Source organism: Plasmodium cynomolgi, chromosome 12 (assembly GCF_000321355.1).
Source record: "Plasmodium cynomolgi strain B DNA, chromosome 12, whole genome shotgun sequence".
NCBI classification, from domain to species: Eukaryota; Apicomplexa; class Aconoidasida; order Haemosporida; family Plasmodiidae; genus Plasmodium; species Plasmodium cynomolgi.
The window spans coordinates 1,269,516-1,285,650 of record NC_020405.1 but is presented as its reverse complement, the minus strand read 5'-3'; the positions used below and the strand labels follow the sequence as shown (position 1 = coordinate 1,285,650).

Here is a 16,135-nt window from a genome sequence, read left to right as displayed (position 1 = left end):
TTGTCGTCTCGTACGTAATTTTTTAGTTTTTTTTTTTTTTTTTCTTTATTTTTTTTTTGTTCCCACCCAGGAAAAAAGGTATACCTCAGGGGGGTGATGACAAAAAAAGGGAAAAAATGAACATTGGTAAAAAAAGGGATAACAAAAAAAGGTGTGCGAGGATTCCGCTGAACGAAGCGCAAAATCGCTGTTTAACCCCACTGCCACGATTCTGGGCTGCACCAAAAATGTTTGCCTCCACGTGCTTGTGTGTAGAAAAGGCATCCTCGACACGTTCATCACTTGGGATGCTCAGAGGAGGGGGAAATCACAACGATCTATCTGCTTCCTCTTTCCCCGTGACACACTACACGTATGCAATTAATGCTGCTTCGTTCCATTTGGGTGGCGTTCCAAAGGGGTGAGAGTAGCTAGCCCCTCCTCCATGGGGGCTTTTCCCGCGGTCTTCCCAATTCGGGGTAGAGTGCTCACAGGGAACACGTAACTACATACACGCGCGCGTACATACGTTCATACGTACATACGTTCATACATACGCACATACATATGCACATACACGCGCATGTGCTTATTGCGTTCATCCATGCGGGGGGTGCGCTGGGTTGGTTCATCCCCGTCCCATGGGTGCTTTTCTCCCCCCTTAAGCACCTCCCTCTCCAAAGAACGTATTACACGTGGTGGCCAATTAAGGGGACAGGACTCGGTACGTTAAAGCGACTTCTGGGTGCAATCTGGAATTGTCAAATCGACGGTGAATACTTTATCGAACACAAACTGAGCTACTTGATCTTTGTTCTTTTTAAACAGCTCCTTGTATTTTTTTATTTCTTCCTTAGTGTTCTGTTCAATTAGGGTTACGGCTTCGTCTTCGGCGGTGCTTTTCTGGGGGGTCGAAAAAAAGAGGCGGGTCCTCATGAGAGGGGTGGGTACAAACGGAGAGGGGTGGATGCAAAAGGAGAGGGGCGTCATCACATCCAAATAATACAATAACGCACGTGTAAATGGAAGGGGGGAGGGGGAAAGTTACATCCGTCGAGATATATATGCGGACGCTGTCCCGTTGTGGGCATATTCCACATGGGCGTACTTCCCCGCGCATTACCTCCTTGTGCCCCTTGTTCAGGCGCTCCTTTTCTTTCGCCCGGAAAATCTTCAACTCCTCCGTAGCTGTCGTCTCGGCCTCTTTCAGCATCTTGGCGCGCACTGCGGGGGGGGGAGCGGTGAAAAAAAGGGGTGACCGTGAAAACAGGTGAGAGCGGTGAAAACAGGGGATGGCGGTGAAAACAGGGGATGGCGGTGAAAACAGGGGATGGCGGTGAAAACAGGGGTGGCCGTGAAAACAGGGGTGACGGTGAAAAACGGGGTAAAGACCCGAATGGGGACGTAAATGCCTAACACGTGACACAAGAACCGTTGTGTTGCGAAAATATATTTCTCAACCTCTCAGCTTCTCACAACTCAGTTCTTTGTCTGACCGCTCATACTTCAGTACGACTCGCCTACATGTGCCGGTCTGCTGTCTTACCATCTTTGGCCTTTTTAATGACCATATCAGCTTCTTCCTCAGCCTTCAGCAGCTGCTGAATGAGCTGGTTGGATCCTTTGTTTTGTGCCATTTACAGAGGAGGAAAAAAAAAAAAGTCAGGGGGTGGGAGGTGATCGAAGGATGTTTTTTGGTGTATGCACTTAAGGGAAGGAGGGCTTTCAATTGGGGGGAGGACTCCAAACATAGCCATTCACGAGCTTGCACGTAAATATATATATAAATAAATATATGTATATTTGCGCATGTGCCTCTTCAAAGGGATGCCTCGTTTTGGGACACGCCAAGAAGGTTCAACCTCTTCGCTCGTGCATTTCTCGCTTTCCGTCGTTCAGTGCGTGGGCGCTAAGTGCGATGGACATTGCGCGCGGGGAAAGCGGTCAATCAGAAATGACCCAAATGGCCTAAGTGGTCCAATTGTTCAAAATGGCCAAAAGATGCCGAAAAATGCTGCGAACGTGATACGAAAACGCTGCGATACTGTTCAAAACAGTTAAAACGCGTTAAAGCTTCTTAAATATACATCTTAAAATTTGCAAAAAAAAAATGGGAACTTGCTTCTTTTTCCCACTTTTGTAACTGTCACACGGTTACTGCTGCTTGCTTATCCTTACCCTTGCAGTTTCACGTTATTTGCTTCAAAAAGGGGAGACGCACAGGTTTTTTTTTTTTTTTTTTTTTTCCCGTTTGTTCATGGGAGCTGTAAAAAGGCCCTCCTCCTCCTCGGCTGCTTTGCTGCGCTGTGCTATGCCGTGGCGCATTCCGCTGCGCTCGCATGGAATTAAAGTAGTGCAAAAATGAGCACTACTGCTTATTTTATGTGGGCGAACTTTTGCCTATGCACATCTGCGTGCCCCGGTGCATGGGGGAGGCTTTTTTTTCTCTCCTCCCTTGACGCGCCGGCCCCGCGGGATATTCGCAGCGCATCCGCTTGGGGGAGGGGGGTAAAAGGAGGAGAAAAAATAAAATAAAATAAAATAATAATAACAGCAGTGCTGCTAATAATAGTGCTGCTAATAATAATGATAAAATAAAGAGAGTGAAATGCAAATCGCCAAGGGGGAAGTAACAACTAGAGTGCCCAAGTAGTATACCCAATTGGGACGCGTCATCTCCAGGCTGACCTGGGTAAAGGGACACACGGAAAAAAGTGCGTGTGGACGCACCCAGGCTCGCTCATTAAGTGACAGGGATGACGATGGTAATGTGCTCAGATAAAAATGCCAAGCGGGAATTTAAATTTACTCCCCTCTTTTGATTTTCTCACCACTCCAAGGTGGCATCATTGACACGGTTATCTGCTCCCTGCACATTTTTTTGCATCCCTCCCCCACTATGTGTCCTACGCCGTCTGACTGATTAAGATTTTATCCTCCGTTTTTCCATCCACAAAAAAATGTACCTATTTTGAGGGGTCCCCTGTCTGGGTTTTATCTCCCCTTTAATGACCACTGACCTTTTCCATAGGTGAATCCAAATCTTGAAGTTGCCCCTTTTACATTTTTTATGAAGTTGGGCCTCATTTTTTTTTTTTTTTTTTACCACCAAGAGGGGTGAGTGGCATCTCCATCGATTGTCTTTTTCCTCAATAGAGGAGAGCACACCATCATTTTTTCTGTCGCAGTTGGGAAGTGATACCTGAGGGAGGGGTTAGGTGGGGGGGAGGAGAGTGAGGTCCACGTGTGCACGATGGAATTGTCCCCTTTTTGTGGTTCTCGTGGAAGGTATCCTTGAAAGGAGCTGACCAAATTGGACACTCTTTTATTTGTCCCTCCTCCAAATGAACAACGAAAGTGAAAAGAAAGATATGCAGGAGGACGTGGTCGGAATGGCAGCAGGGAAATCCTCCAAAATTAGGAAGACCAGGAAGAGCATCCACAAGAAGGAGTATCCGGAGAGAAACAACAAGGATCATGTAAAGTACAATAATGGAGAGTTAATCAAAGTAGTGAAAAATTGCAAGCAGAATGACAGCATCTTCGATTTTATCGATGGTAGTTATAGGAGGTACTTTTTGGTGAAGCGGAGGAATAGTGGGGTGGATCCACACACACCCGTGGGGCGGGATCCCCCAAGTGGGAATGACCCCCCAAGTGGGCATGATCCGTCAAATGGGGGTGATCCTTCAAATGGGAATGCTCCCCCAAGTGGGAATGCTCCTTCAAATGGGAATGCTCCGTCAAAGGGGCATGATCCGTCAAAGGGGCATGATCCGTCAAATGGGAATGCTCCCCCAAGTGGGCATGACCCCCCACGTGGGAAAGGGACGCACCCCCCGTTTATCTCCTTCCTGTCGGTGAACGCCTTCGAACTGAAGAAGCACCAAGCAGGGGAAGCAATATTCACGAAAATGTTTCTTATGACGAAAGTGAACATGGAACGTCTGTACAACGAGAGCAACTTTTTAAGTCGTGGTTGGTCGGATGAGAAGAAGTGGAAGGAACTACGGAGCGACAGGTGTAAACTGATACTGGGCTTTGTACAGAATTTTGAACCTAGTGAAGAAGAGACCACATCGGATGAGCAGAACGTGGATGAGTCACTGCTTACGGAGAGGCAACCTAACGTGTCCTTTCTTCAACGGGTACACACCAAAGGGAATAATGAAAGTATGAAGGATGTGGAGGATTATCTGACGAAACACTCTCTAGTCTGTTTTGTACACTACAGACTGACGGCAGATTACCCACCCAATGAGCACACGACCATCTGCTACCTTTACGAAATCCAGATCGTGCAGGAGTTCACCAAACTGGGGATCGGAAAGCACCTCATCGGTATGTTGGAGGCTCTGTGCAGAAGAATCAATATACCCAAAATTGTATGCACCGTGTTGAAGAGCAACGTTAATGCCGTTTCGTTTTATAAGACCAAGTGTTCCTTCATGATGGACGAGAGCTCACCGGATAACTTCGCGTCGGAGGACTCGGAGGAGTGCGAATACGAGATATTGAAGCGGGTCGTGCGCAGCTAGCTCTCAAAAGGGGGAGCCGGCTGCGCGGCGTCACCCGAGTAGGCGGCGTCACCCGAGTTGGCGGCGTCACCCGAGTAGGCGGTGTCACCCGAGTTGGCGGTTTGACCCAAGTAGGCGGCGTCACCCAAGTAGGCGGTGTCACCCAAGTACGCAGTTTGACCCACATTTGATACGAGTTAACACCACGCCCTCTTCAAAATGGTCATTTTTCTTTCTTTTTTTTTTTTTTTTTTTTTTTTTTTTTTTTTTTTTTTAAATTTTGACGTGTTTTTTTTCTCCTGTTGAACCGTTTTTCGTTTTTTTTTTTTTAAAAAAATTGAGCATAAATTTAGCATGAGTAGTATAGGTGTTCAGCCGGATGACTCCCACCAAAGGGAGGGGGTGAGCGGCACCACCGGCGTAATATGATCATCCCACGTGCCGCGCCATCGCTCATGCATACGTAATATATGTATATGCACAAGCCGATACGCTAGTACTCCCCCTCGCCAGTAGAAACATCCTTTTTCCTTCATTATAGAATTCCGATCTTGTTGGCTACCTCCAACGCGTCGTGGTCCTTTGACAGACGCACGTATGCCTTCTTATCTCCGTTGAGTCTGCAGGGGGGTGGCGCGCAAAATGAGCAAGGGTATGTGTGCATGGTATAGGTATATGCGTACGTACGTGCGTGTGTAAATATACATATAGAGGTGTGCACCCACAGACACGCGCCTTTGTCCTGCGTTGCAGCGGGGGGCCACCCTACCCCAATGCAAAGGGTGGCCTCCCTCTCTGCCGCTCTCCATCTCTCCATCTCTCCATCTCTGCCGCTCTCCAGTTTGTCGACCCCCTCGCTCCCCGATTGACCTACCTGTTCAGCACATTGACCTTCTCGCAGTTAATGCCGAAGAGGTTCCTCACTGACTTCATAATTTTCTTCTTATCCGCCCTCTTGTCGCAAATAAAAACGAGCGTGTTTATTTCTTCTATCTTTTTCATGGCCTTTTCTGACGTCAGGGGGTATTTCAAAATTCCATACTTGTCCAGCGTTTTCTTGTAGCATGATTTGATGATTTTCGGGCACTTTGGGTTTTTGGGCAATTTCAGCGTTTTCGGTCTGCAAGGAGGGAGTGGTGAAGAGGTGAAGAAGTGGTGAAGAGGTGAAGAAGCGGTGAAGCGGTCAAGAGGTGGTGAATAAATGGCGAATAAATGGTGAAGTGGTGAAGAAGTGTGGGGGGGACATCTCCAAGGGTGCATGAGTGGACACGAGGCGTTAGTCACCCCTTCGCCAGTCACACGCAGTGATAGCCACCCCTTCGCCAATGCTACCACGTGATGGACTCTCTTCCCTTACCGCTTAAACCGAATGGACGTGGTGATTTTCTTCTTCTTCTTGGACTCCTCGGTGGCGCCCTTCTTCACCTGCTGGTCCTTTCCGGCCACCTGTTTACCCAAGCTTTTTTTAACCTTTCCCTTGTATAGTTGCTTTTTCTCCTTGATGGTTCCTTTCTTCTTGGCCAGCTTGTCATTGCCGGTGGCTGCTGCCTTGGGGTTGCCCTTTACATTCTTGACGTTTTTTTTGTTTTTACCATCCTGTTTTTTTTTATCCACGGTGGTTTCTGCAAATGGGGGAAGAAGTCACAACGTGGGTATACAGTGGAATCGGGGGGGGGGGCTTCCCTGGATGGTCCATTGGGAATATCTACACGTTTGTGAACACGTGGGGGGTGGGCATACGAGCACAGGCGGCTTCGGCTTCGGCATCAGCACTCTGTCGTTGCAGAGTTGAAGTGGCTGCTTGGTCCCGGCTGCTTGGTCGCGGCTGCTTGGTCGCGGCTGCTTGGTCACCCCAGCTTGGCCTCTCCACTGTGCCTCTCCACTGTGCCACTCCACTGTGCCTCTCCACTGTGCCTCTCCACTGTGGCACTCCACTCTGCCGCTCCACTCTTTTTTACTTTTATCCTTAGTCCCCTCTACCATTTTGACGATGATTGATTAAATGAAAAAAAAAAAAAAATTCAAGTTGGATATTTTCCTATAAATAAATGGAAGCCTCTCTTTGGGATGAACTATTTTTTTTTTTAATTTTTTATAAAAAAAAAAAAATTCTTTCGGGGGAGAAAGTATCGCTTTCGCGTATGCATATAATTGTAAAGATATAATACCTGGCACGTGTACATACAATACATATGTATGGAGTTGCTCCTTTGAGAAGAAAGGCCCTTTCCTCTTTGCGCTCGGTCGTTGAGCGCAATATTTTTCGCGCCAACCGAGCGGGATGAACGGGAAGAAGTGGGGACGACCCGATGGGGTTAGCCCCTACGTGTTTAGCGACACGGGAAGGGGGAAGAGGTGCCACTTCGTTTTGTATTACCCCTGCAGAGAGAGAGAGAGGGATCGCTCGCCTAGCAGTGCATGATTAAAGCATACGAGGAGATAATCGCGCATAAAAAAACACTTTATTATTAATATATACATAGGTAAATATATAATGGCAGCCCATCCCTTGGACACTCTCCTCCCCTCAGTGGTGCGAATTAAACGAAGGGCGGTGTGCTTATCAAACCGGCGGTGCGCAATAGGATTTACGTGCACAAGTGGTACGTCGCCATCCCTATATAGGTATAGTATGCTTTCTTTTTTTTTCACGAAACTGTGCCGAGGTGACGGCCGTACTTAAGAAGAACAGATGGATGGAATTGGGCTGGTTGCAATGTCGGCCACATGTCACAAAAAAAAAAAAAAAAAAAACAAGTCAAGGTATGTTGCATGCCATGCGCGGGTACACTTGGATATCGTGGCGCCCCCCGGTTGCCCCCGTCCGTTCACCCGGAAATGTGCCATTTGGTGATGACGTGATTTAGGGGCGGACTAAGTTGTTCCTTCTTTGCGCTATTTTTGCTCTTTTCACATTTTTGTCGTGTTTTTTTTTAAATTTTGCGTTCCTTTCCTATGTATGGCTGCTTTGCTTGCATTGCATTGCACAGTTTTGCTTTTTTTTTTTTTGGAGTTAGCCAAAACTGGTTGATGAAGGGGTTTTACGGCGATCGACGGGAAGGAGCAAATCCGGCACCGCGTAAAACGTGGCCACATAAACTATGCGCATGAGGCCAAGTTGGTGTGGTTTGGCCAAACAGAAATCGGGAGTTATCGCGATGTGCGCATAGGTATGTAAATATATACAGATATGTGCACATATAGATATGCATATATAAGATATGTATATGTGACTACACCAGTATGTCGTATGCCCACATGATTTCCTCGTGACCGTGCCAAGGCTCACACTGCACGTAAGCTGCGTTATTTTATTTTATCTTATTTTATCGTATTTTTTTAATGTGACATGCCAAATCGTCGTGACATGAGAACATATGAACAAATAATGGCACGCGCCCCCTTGGGTGGAGAATTTCCAAAGCTCTGATCGATCATCTGTTAAGTGAGCGAAGCTGACCGTGACTGAATTTTTCTGCACGAGTGTTTGCAGTTCTGCGGAGTCGCCAAGGTTGACTCCCCCTTCCTCTGTTTTTGCGCGCCGAAAAAGGCGACAGACATACGGAGAACGAGTTGAAGGGGGTGTTCGGCGAGAAATAATCCCTGTGCACGGAAAAGCTACACAAAGGGGAAAACACAACAGGGGGGAGACAGTGCTGTCCCTTTCTCCATAACAGGGGGAGGAAAAAAAAGGGCAATGAAATTGTAAAGGAGGAACTGCCAAGGGGTGAGGGCAGCACGTTCGACTTGCTTCGCCCAGCTTGTTTGTTTGTTTGTTTGATTTTGTGTTTGTTTGTTTATTTTATTTCATTATTTTTTTTATTTTTTTTTTTTATTTTATTTTTTATTTTTTTTTTATTTTTTTACCCCTGGCGAGCTAACCATTGTTGTATGTTCTCCGCATCTCACGTGAGAGTACCGTATTTCCCCCCCCTTGCGCCAACCCCGAATGGAGAGGAGAGCGCATGCCGGTGTCACCCTCCCCTTTTGATGAGCGCAATAGTGTAAGAGCGCAAAATTAATCCAAAGGAAGCCACTCTGCTCATTTTGCACAGCCGTCCATAGTGACACACGCGACCTTTGCACTTTCCCCCCCTCCAAGAAAAAAAAAAAAAAAAAAAAAAAAAAGCGATTGAAAAGGGGAAGTGGTCAATTGGCCGTCACCCCAGTTGGCAATTTTGTGAACAGCTTAACGGCCAAGCAGTCAGCGTTCGGATTTTTCCCTTCGCATTTCGCGTGACAATTTTGGCCTCACATTTTGGCCGCACATTTTGGCCGCACATTTTGGCCCATTTTCAACGCTCCTTTGAACCCCCAAGTTACACACCCAACCATGCGCGAAGCAAACGCGATGCTGTAAAATACGAGCGGCACGTGACGTAACGCGCACCTAGCCAATTATTAAAAAAAAAATCTCCATGCTAACCGAACTGTGCGTGTAAATAATGGAATGAACTGAGACGAGCTTAAGTTAAACAGGCACAGCGAGATGTACTGATGAATGCGCTCCCCTTCCCCACCTGCTTGTAACGCCACACAAAGGAAGAATAAGGAGACCTTTGCTATTCCGATCGTTGCCCGGTCTGATCGTTGCCCAGTCCGATCGTTGCCCGGTCAGATCGTTGCCCCAACAGTGAAGGGTAAAGCTCCGCCCAGGTGTGCGCACACGTGTAGATGTACACACAAAGGGGCCCTCTGCATGCACTTGTTGTGTACCGAGCTAGAGAGAGTATCTTTCCCCATCTGTGGGGAAGCGCTTTGATGAGATCGAACGGTCGTGGCGTGTCGAAGCTGAGGCAGCAACTGCATGTGGGAGGTGGTCAGTGATAGAAAAAATAGACAAGTGAGGCGGTCCATCCCGTGAAGTCGTCCATCCCGTGAAGTCGTCCATCCCGTGAAGTCGTCCACCCCGTGAAGTCGTCCATCCCGTGAAGTCGTCCATCCCCCGAAGTCGTCCACCCCGTGAAGTCTTCCAGCCCCTTTGCTCCCCGACGCGCCTCCCCTACGCACTATCACCGCAGGCGTTGATTAAAAATGAAACCTTTCTTTGTGCATATATGCATGTTGACGAGTGAGAAAAAAAAAAAAAAAACAAAGTCCACGAGGACGCACGAACAGCATAGCAGAACCGTTTGGTGCCCCCACGGAGTGGTTTTACACGTGGTTGGCTTCTCCTCACCAGGAATCGAAGTTGGGAAAGGGGAACCGCACGCGTGTACACTGGGGTAGGGCCAGCTGTTAGGGGGTAAACAGTGAGCAAAGCGGTTAATGAGTTTATCACGTCGGCTAACCCGCTCATCACCCCAGCCAAGCCGCTCATCACCCCAGCCAAGCCGCTCATCACCCCAATCAAGCCGCTCACCACCCCAGCCAAGCCGCTCATCACCCCAGTCAAGCCGCTTCCCACCCCAGTCAAGCCGCTCATCACCCCAGTCAAGCCGCTTCCCACCCCAGTCAAGCCGCTTCTCACCTACCCGCCGCGAGTGCCACCCCGAGGAAGCCCGCGGAACGGAAGAAAAGAGTAAAAAAAAAAAAAAAAAAATGGGCACAGCCAGGTATGGGAACCCCGGTTGCGGCTCCCTTTCCCGTATCATCCATCTAGTCCTGTATGTGCTAACCCTCTATGCGTTGAATGCAGAGTGCAAAAGAGAACCAGTGGAGGGTCAAACCAAAGACCTCCTGTATAAGTACAAGCTATATGGAGACATAGACGAGTATGCGTACTACTTCATAGATATAGATATTGGTACCCCGGAGCAAAGAATTTCGTTGATTTTAGACACGGGGTCATCCTCGTTGAGCTTCCCATGTGCAGGGTGCAAGAATTGCGGAGTGCACATGGAAAACCCCTTTAACTTGAATAACTCTAAAACGTCATCCATTCTGTATTGTGATGAAAATGAGGAGTGTCCTTTTAAGCTGAACTGTGTTAAGGGGAAATGTGAATATATGCAGTCCTACTGTGAGGGTTCTCAAATTAGTGGATTTTATTTCTCAGATGTAGTGAGTGTGATGTCATACAATAATGAGAAAATAAGCTTTAGGAAGCTTATGGGGTGTCACATGCATGAGGAGAGTCTCTTTCTATACCAGCAGGCGACTGGCGTTTTAGGTATGAGTCTTTCTAAGCCGCAGGGTATTCCCACATTTATCAATTTGCTGTTTGGGAATGCCCCGCAGCTGAAGGAGGTGTTTACCATTTGTATTTCTGAAAATGGGGGCGAGCTGATCGCGGGGGGGTACGACCCGGCCTACATCGTGCGCAAGGGGAAGGAGCAGTCACAGGGGCAGGGGCAGTCACTGGGGCAGGGGCAGTCACAGGGGAAGGAGCAGGCCGCCCAGCAGGGTGAGCCCAAGCAGCGGGGGGGGGACTCCCCGACAAGGGAAGACCCAGAACTGGCACTGCGTGATGCAGAAAAAATCGTATGGGAAAGTGTGACAAGGAAGTACTACTACTACATAAGAGTGAGGGGATTGGACCTGTTTGGAACCAACATGATGAGTACAAGTAAGGGACTCGAAATGCTTGTGGATTCAGGAAGTACATTCACGCACATTCCAGAAGACCTGTACAATAAATTAAATTACTTCTTTGATATACTTTGCATTCAAGACATGAATAACGCGTATGATGTTAATAAAAGGTTAAAAATTACAAAAGAGTCGCTTAATAACCCTTTGGTCCAATTCGATGATTTTAGGAAGTCCTTAAAGACTATCATATCGAAGGAGAACATGTGCGTTAAAATAGTGGAGGGAGTGCAGTGTTGGAAGTCCCTGGAGGGGTTACCCGATCTGTTTGTTACTCTATCGAAGAACTACAAAATGAAGTGGCAACCACATTCGTATCTCTACAAGAAGGAAAGCTTTTGGTGTAAGGGCATAGAGAAACAGGTAAATAATAAGCCCATATTAGGGTTAACTTTTTTTAAGAACAGACAAGTAATTTTCGACTTGCAGAAGAATCGCATCGGGTTTGTCGACTCCAATTGTCCGTCTCATCCGACTCATACTAGACCTAGGACTTATAATGAGTACAAAAGGAAGGACAACATATTTTTAAAAATTCCTTTTTTTTACCTGTACAGCCTTTTTGTTGTGTTCGCCCTGAGCATATTGCTGTCTCTGGTGTTCTACGTCAAGCGGCTGTACCACATGGAGTACAACGCGCTCCCCTCCGAGGGGAAGGCACCGGCGGACGCGTAGCGGGGGGAGCGCCATGAAGTGGGAGGAAGCGGGGCGAAGTGGTACGAAGTGGGAGGAAGCAGGGCGAATCGGCGAGTGAATCACACAGCGTGGGGTTTCTCCCACATAGCTTCACTTCCTCCACGGATGCCCACTTTTGCCTCTCTCACCACGAGCGGCCGCCACCTATATCTGCATGCGTGCACGTGCACCCCACGACGTGTGTTCCCCCGTTTCTGCGTCATCTCCCTTTCTGCGTCATCTCCCTTTCTGCGTCATCTCCCTTTCTGCGTCATCTCCCTTTCTGCGTCATCTCCCTTTCTGCGTCATCTCCCTTTCTGCGTCATCTCCCTTTCTGCGCCTTCTCTTCTCCGTTTCTGCTTCTTCTCTTCTCCGTTTCTACGCCTTCTCCGTTTCTGCTTCTTCTCCTTGTCCCCTTTTTTTAAGTTTCCAATTTTTTTAGTTTAATTGCCCGAATTAGCCCTCTGCTCATTTTCAAGCCAACTCAGTTCATCCCTTCGTCTTAAGTTTTGCGAAGCTGTTAAAAAGGCGAGCGTGGTAGTCCTTCCAAGTGTCGCTCTAGTGGGCCGTCACAACCGTCGCCATTAGGCAGTACCACTCCGTCCCATCACCCCTTCCTTTGTGCCCAAATGGGGAAGAACAATTGGGAAGGTTCATCTGGGGGGGAGGGCTGCGCTAATGTGCACTCGTTCTTTTCCCGTGACTGTTGGAAGCGGTGATGGAAGCCGCGAACAAAGTGGAATGCCCTTCTCTCCACCGCGTGGCGAATGTCACCACGTAGAGTAGACGTTTCCATCGTTGCGCTGCGAAGTACCCTCTTTGGGGAGGAAAAACAACCCAGGGGGAAAAAGATACGAGGGAACGCTACGAACGTGATGCAAGGTTAACGCAGCGCGTGAGAGGGGATACAACGTTGAGCGGCACAGCGGGGCGAGAAAAGCGAAACCATGTTGCCTCCACTGGGGGCGAAACGGAAAGGGGAAAAGGAAAAGCCTAAAACGGAAAGGGAAAAATGAACGACCTTGACGTAATTTCACCCGATCGACGTGCAGTCAAAAAAAAAAAAAATAAATTAAATTAAACTAAATTAAATTAAACTAAATTAAAATAAAATAAAATAATGTGCAAGGAACACACCCCCCCCCGTAACGGCTGTGCCCTGCCACATTGCTACATCCGCGATGAGTTGGCGAAAAAAGGGACCCAAGGAGTGATGCAATGCTGCCCGCTTCTTCGAAGTTTTTTATTTCATTTATTTTTTCCTTCGCTCTACAGAAAATAAGCCGCCGCCGCTCCCTCCGCCGCTCCCTCGCTCCCTTCTCGTTTGTCAAAAATTTCAACCCCTTGTCCGCGTGCACATTCCACGAATAGTTATGTAAATGTATTGGAGGGAAGAAACGAATGCAGCTGGGCTCGGTACGACATGAAAGGTGCGTCCTTGGTGTTCCGCTTGTGCATCTGCTGGTTGCTGTTGTTGAAGCTTTTTTTGCTATACCTCGTGGGGACCCACGCCAAGAGAAACACGCTACCGAGTGAGAGGCATAGAAGCATCTTAGCGAATGAATCCTACCTACTTGGGAATAGGGAAAGGGGAGGAGTCCCCCTGAATGGGCATAGAGGAGAAGCACGCAGGAAGAACTGGGGGAACAAGACCCACCCATATGGTTACCTCTCCAGCAGGGCCATTTCCAAACTATGTAAGAATGGAAGCCCCCGGGTAGGTAGAAAAGAAGAAGAAAAAAAAAAGGAGAAAAATATACTGTTTGCAGAAAATTACAAAATAAGTCTGACAGATAAACCAATCATAGAAGAGGTGCCCCGAAATGTAAAAGGAAGAATCAATGAGTGGATCCCCGAATTTGATGAGGATAACATGTTAGGTTTTTTTCCAATTTTGTTGGAAGAGATGTCTAATGAGCCATCTCCACTACAAGTAGGGTTTGAAGATTATATGCAATTTAATGGAGAAAATGTAGAAGAAATTTTTAAAAATATGACTAGAGAGGTAACCCTAAATGGAAATAAAAAAAAAATTTTTGGTATGTGTTTCTTTAATCACAAAACAGGAGTCCTGGCTCCGTTAGCAGTATATGCAGAAATTAAGGACGTTACTAAAGTGGGAAATAATTTAGCTGTTAAGGGTATAGTAAGGGGAAGAATTATTATTCAAGATATTGTTTCCCAGGAGCCTTGCATTTTAGGGAAGATATCACCTATTGAGGATAAGAAGGGGCTGTCAGATCCTGAGGAGAGCTTAAAAATGGTGGATGAAATTATTCGGATTCATACACAGTGTACAAGTATGGAGTCTCAACTGATGGAGCAACTTGATCAGTCTTTTGCATCTATGAATATTAAGTTAAGAAATGACCTTAAAGAATCCATAGATGCAAAACTGGAGAAATTTCAAGTAGACCCTTCTGATCCTGAACAGAGACAAGCTTTCGTCCAAATTGCTTCCTTTGCGGCTTTCGATTTTCACCTCATGATTGTCGATAGGTATGATGCTTTGATGCTGCAGAACTCGGAGGACAGACTCAGATTCGTTCGAGATAAGATTAGACAAAAGCAGAAGCAGCTAGCCATTATTAAGAACACGCCTAAGGAGAAGCTCCAGGAGATCCTCGAGCAAGTGCAGAGCTTGAAGAACCAGGGTGCGCCAGGAACCAATTATCCTTCGCCCCCGGGAGAGGCAGCTCGGAGAGGCGGCTTATGAAGTATGCCCCCCAGAAAAAAGTTGGGTGAGTCATCCCGGGTGAAGTATACCCTGGCTGCTACTCGAGTTGATCAGGGACGAGGCAGCATGTATCCGGGCTAGAGCCTAACCCCAGCATAGCGATCTACATAAGCATATCTTCACATGCGTATGTACTGTTTTATGCTTATTCGTATGCACATCCCCGTGTTGGAGCACGTGGGACCTGTGTGATTACCATCTCTTTCAGTTGCCCCCACCGTTCATGCTGTGCCCGTTCCGGCTATCCTTTATTCCCATTTTTTGTTATCCCCATTTTGGCTTTTTTTTTTTTTTAAGTTTCACTTTGTTAACTTGTTGTGCGTACCCCAAGGAGGTGCATATATAGGACCAAGTCACAGTGTGTGTACTCAACGGTATGTGTGAACAGCGGAACAGTGATTCCCCACAGCGAAGTGGAGAGAGCGCCACGTCGACTATTAGCATAAACACATTTAGGGACTGCTACTGGCCAGCTGTTTTGGAGGTGCACCGATAGGATAGGTACACTCTTACATGTTTGGGCGGTATAGCTAACGTGAAAACGGCGCGACTGTACCCCTGCACAGGTAGGCAGTTACGTATAAGCAGTGGTATGCTGCTTAACTTGGTCAAAACAAAGGAAGCAACGAATGATACTTGGGTGAATCTTTGCAGTTTGCCAAAAGGGGGAGGAGCATCTCGTCATTCATCCTTTCGACGCTGCTTTCTTTTTTTTTTTTCCCAAATGGGAAGGACAGAGGTACAATCGGGTTAGCACAATTTGACTTCCCCCAAAGCAGAGTACCCCTCCCCGCCCCTCCACTGATCAGACGAAGAGCCAAATGAAGAACCTCCCTATGGATGGTGACCCTGTCCACATTTGGATTTTCCTCACGAAGGGTTATAACCTTCCCCATTGCACACACAAAAAAAAATTTGCTACATGTTTTGAGGTAGCCGTGCACACATGTGGGGAGAAATTGGTCATATGTTTTTTTTTTTTCCTGTGGCAAGTGCCAGGATCCAATTTCTGTTTCCACACAATTTGTAGATACGTGGACTCACGAGGTCGCCGCTTGACGTGGGAGGTAGAAATAAAACGGTGGTGATTCACTGTCTACTTGTGTACATCACTGACGAGTTGTGCACAGCGTAGGGGCGCAATGAAGTGGCATCATTCATGCCGCTTTATTTCGCACAAGTGGCGCACCTCTGCTGCATACCCCGCAAGTGGTCACAGGGGAAGGCCAATTCACCACAGGGGAAAGCCAATTCATCACAGAGGAAGGCCAATTCATCACAGAGGAAGGCCAATTCATCACAGAGGAAGGCCAATTCACCACAGGGGAAAGCCAATTCACCACAGGGGAAGGCCACTTCACGACGCAGAAAAGCATTTGTGCAAAGCAATGGAAATCCCCTGGCGCATTTGCTAACCGTCGCTTCGAGGGTGTGTACCGGCAAGGGCACGTATGTATGTAAGCACGCGTTGGTGTGTATGCATACACGCACGTGTGCAAGAGCGCACTTGCGGGGAAGACACTTTTTGCATCACCTGGGAGGGAGTCGCCATTTGGTTTTCCCCCAAGTGTAGCAGCGGCGTAGGATAACCCTTCAGTGTGTACGTCGCTGCACAATCGCTTGCACAATCGCCTGCACATGTACATATTTTTCCCAGCAAAAAAAAAACGACTTAAGAACAAAAAAATTATGAACA

The 16,135-nt window shown here is 47.5% G+C and overlaps 5 protein-coding genes across 5 annotated transcripts; 3 read left to right on the top strand and 2 right to left on the bottom strand.

Annotated features, from left to right (window-relative positions):
- Positions 1-641: 641 nt before the first annotated feature.
- On the bottom strand, positions 642-1,739 carry PCYB_123960 (vacuolar ATP synthase subunit G). The gene is made up of 3 exons (XM_004223729.1): positions 1,526-1,739; positions 1,103-1,203; positions 642-882 (listed from the first exon to the last, which is right to left on the bottom strand). The coding sequence occupies exons 1-3, from the start codon at positions 1,614-1,616 to the stop codon at positions 709-711; spliced, it is 366 nt and encodes a 121-aa protein (XP_004223777.1). The 5' UTR covers positions 1,617-1,739; the 3' UTR covers positions 642-708.
- Positions 1,740-4,154: 2,415 nt separating this feature from the next.
- PCYB_123950 (N-acetyltransferase) lies at positions 4,155-4,517 on the top strand (the record flags this gene model as incomplete). Its single annotated transcript, XM_004223728.1, has 1 exon — positions 4,155-4,517. One exon carries the CDS (start codon positions 4,155-4,157, stop codon positions 4,515-4,517), a length of 363 nt encoding a protein of 120 aa, XP_004223776.1.
- Positions 4,518-5,031: 514 nt separating this feature from the next.
- PCYB_123940 (60S ribosomal protein L23a) lies at positions 5,032-6,479 on the bottom strand (the record flags this gene model as incomplete). Its single annotated transcript, XM_004223727.1, has 4 exons — positions 5,032-5,116; positions 5,371-5,616; positions 5,854-6,118; positions 6,455-6,479. 4 exons carry the CDS (start codon positions 6,477-6,479, stop codon positions 5,032-5,034), a joined length of 621 nt encoding a protein of 206 aa, XP_004223775.1.
- A 3,619-nt stretch (positions 6,480-10,098) lies between these two features.
- On the top strand, positions 10,099-11,702 carry PCYB_123930 (aspartic protease PM5; the record flags this gene model as incomplete). The annotated part of the gene is made up of 1 exon (XM_004223726.1): positions 10,099-11,702. A coding segment is annotated over one exon (1,602 nt), but the record flags the coding sequence as incomplete, so codon positions are not given.
- A 1,423-nt stretch (positions 11,703-13,125) lies between these two features.
- On the top strand, positions 13,126-15,188 carry PCYB_123920 (hypothetical protein; the record flags this gene model as incomplete). The annotated part of the gene is made up of 2 exons (XM_004223725.1): positions 13,126-14,356; positions 15,172-15,188. Coding segments are annotated over 2 exons (1,248 nt in total), but the record flags the coding sequence as incomplete, so codon positions are not given.
- Positions 15,189-16,135: the final 947 nt, after the last annotated feature.

What these genes read in the sequence shown, in the direction of transcription:
- PCYB_123960 (XM_004223729.1), bottom strand. Translation starts at nt 1,616, where the DNA reads ATGGCACAAAACAAAGGATCCAACCAGCTCATTCAGCAGCTGCTGAAG. An exon ending in CATTAAAAAGGCCAAAGATG is followed by an intron (nt 1,204 to 1,525) that starts GTAAGACAGCAG and finishes CCCCCCCCGCAG; the next exon opens with TGCGCGCCAAGATGCTGAAA. An exon ending in TGAACAAGGGGCACAAGGAG is followed by an intron (nt 883 to 1,102) that starts GTAATGCGCGGG and finishes TCGACCCCCCAG; the next exon opens with AAAAGCACCGCCGAAGACGA.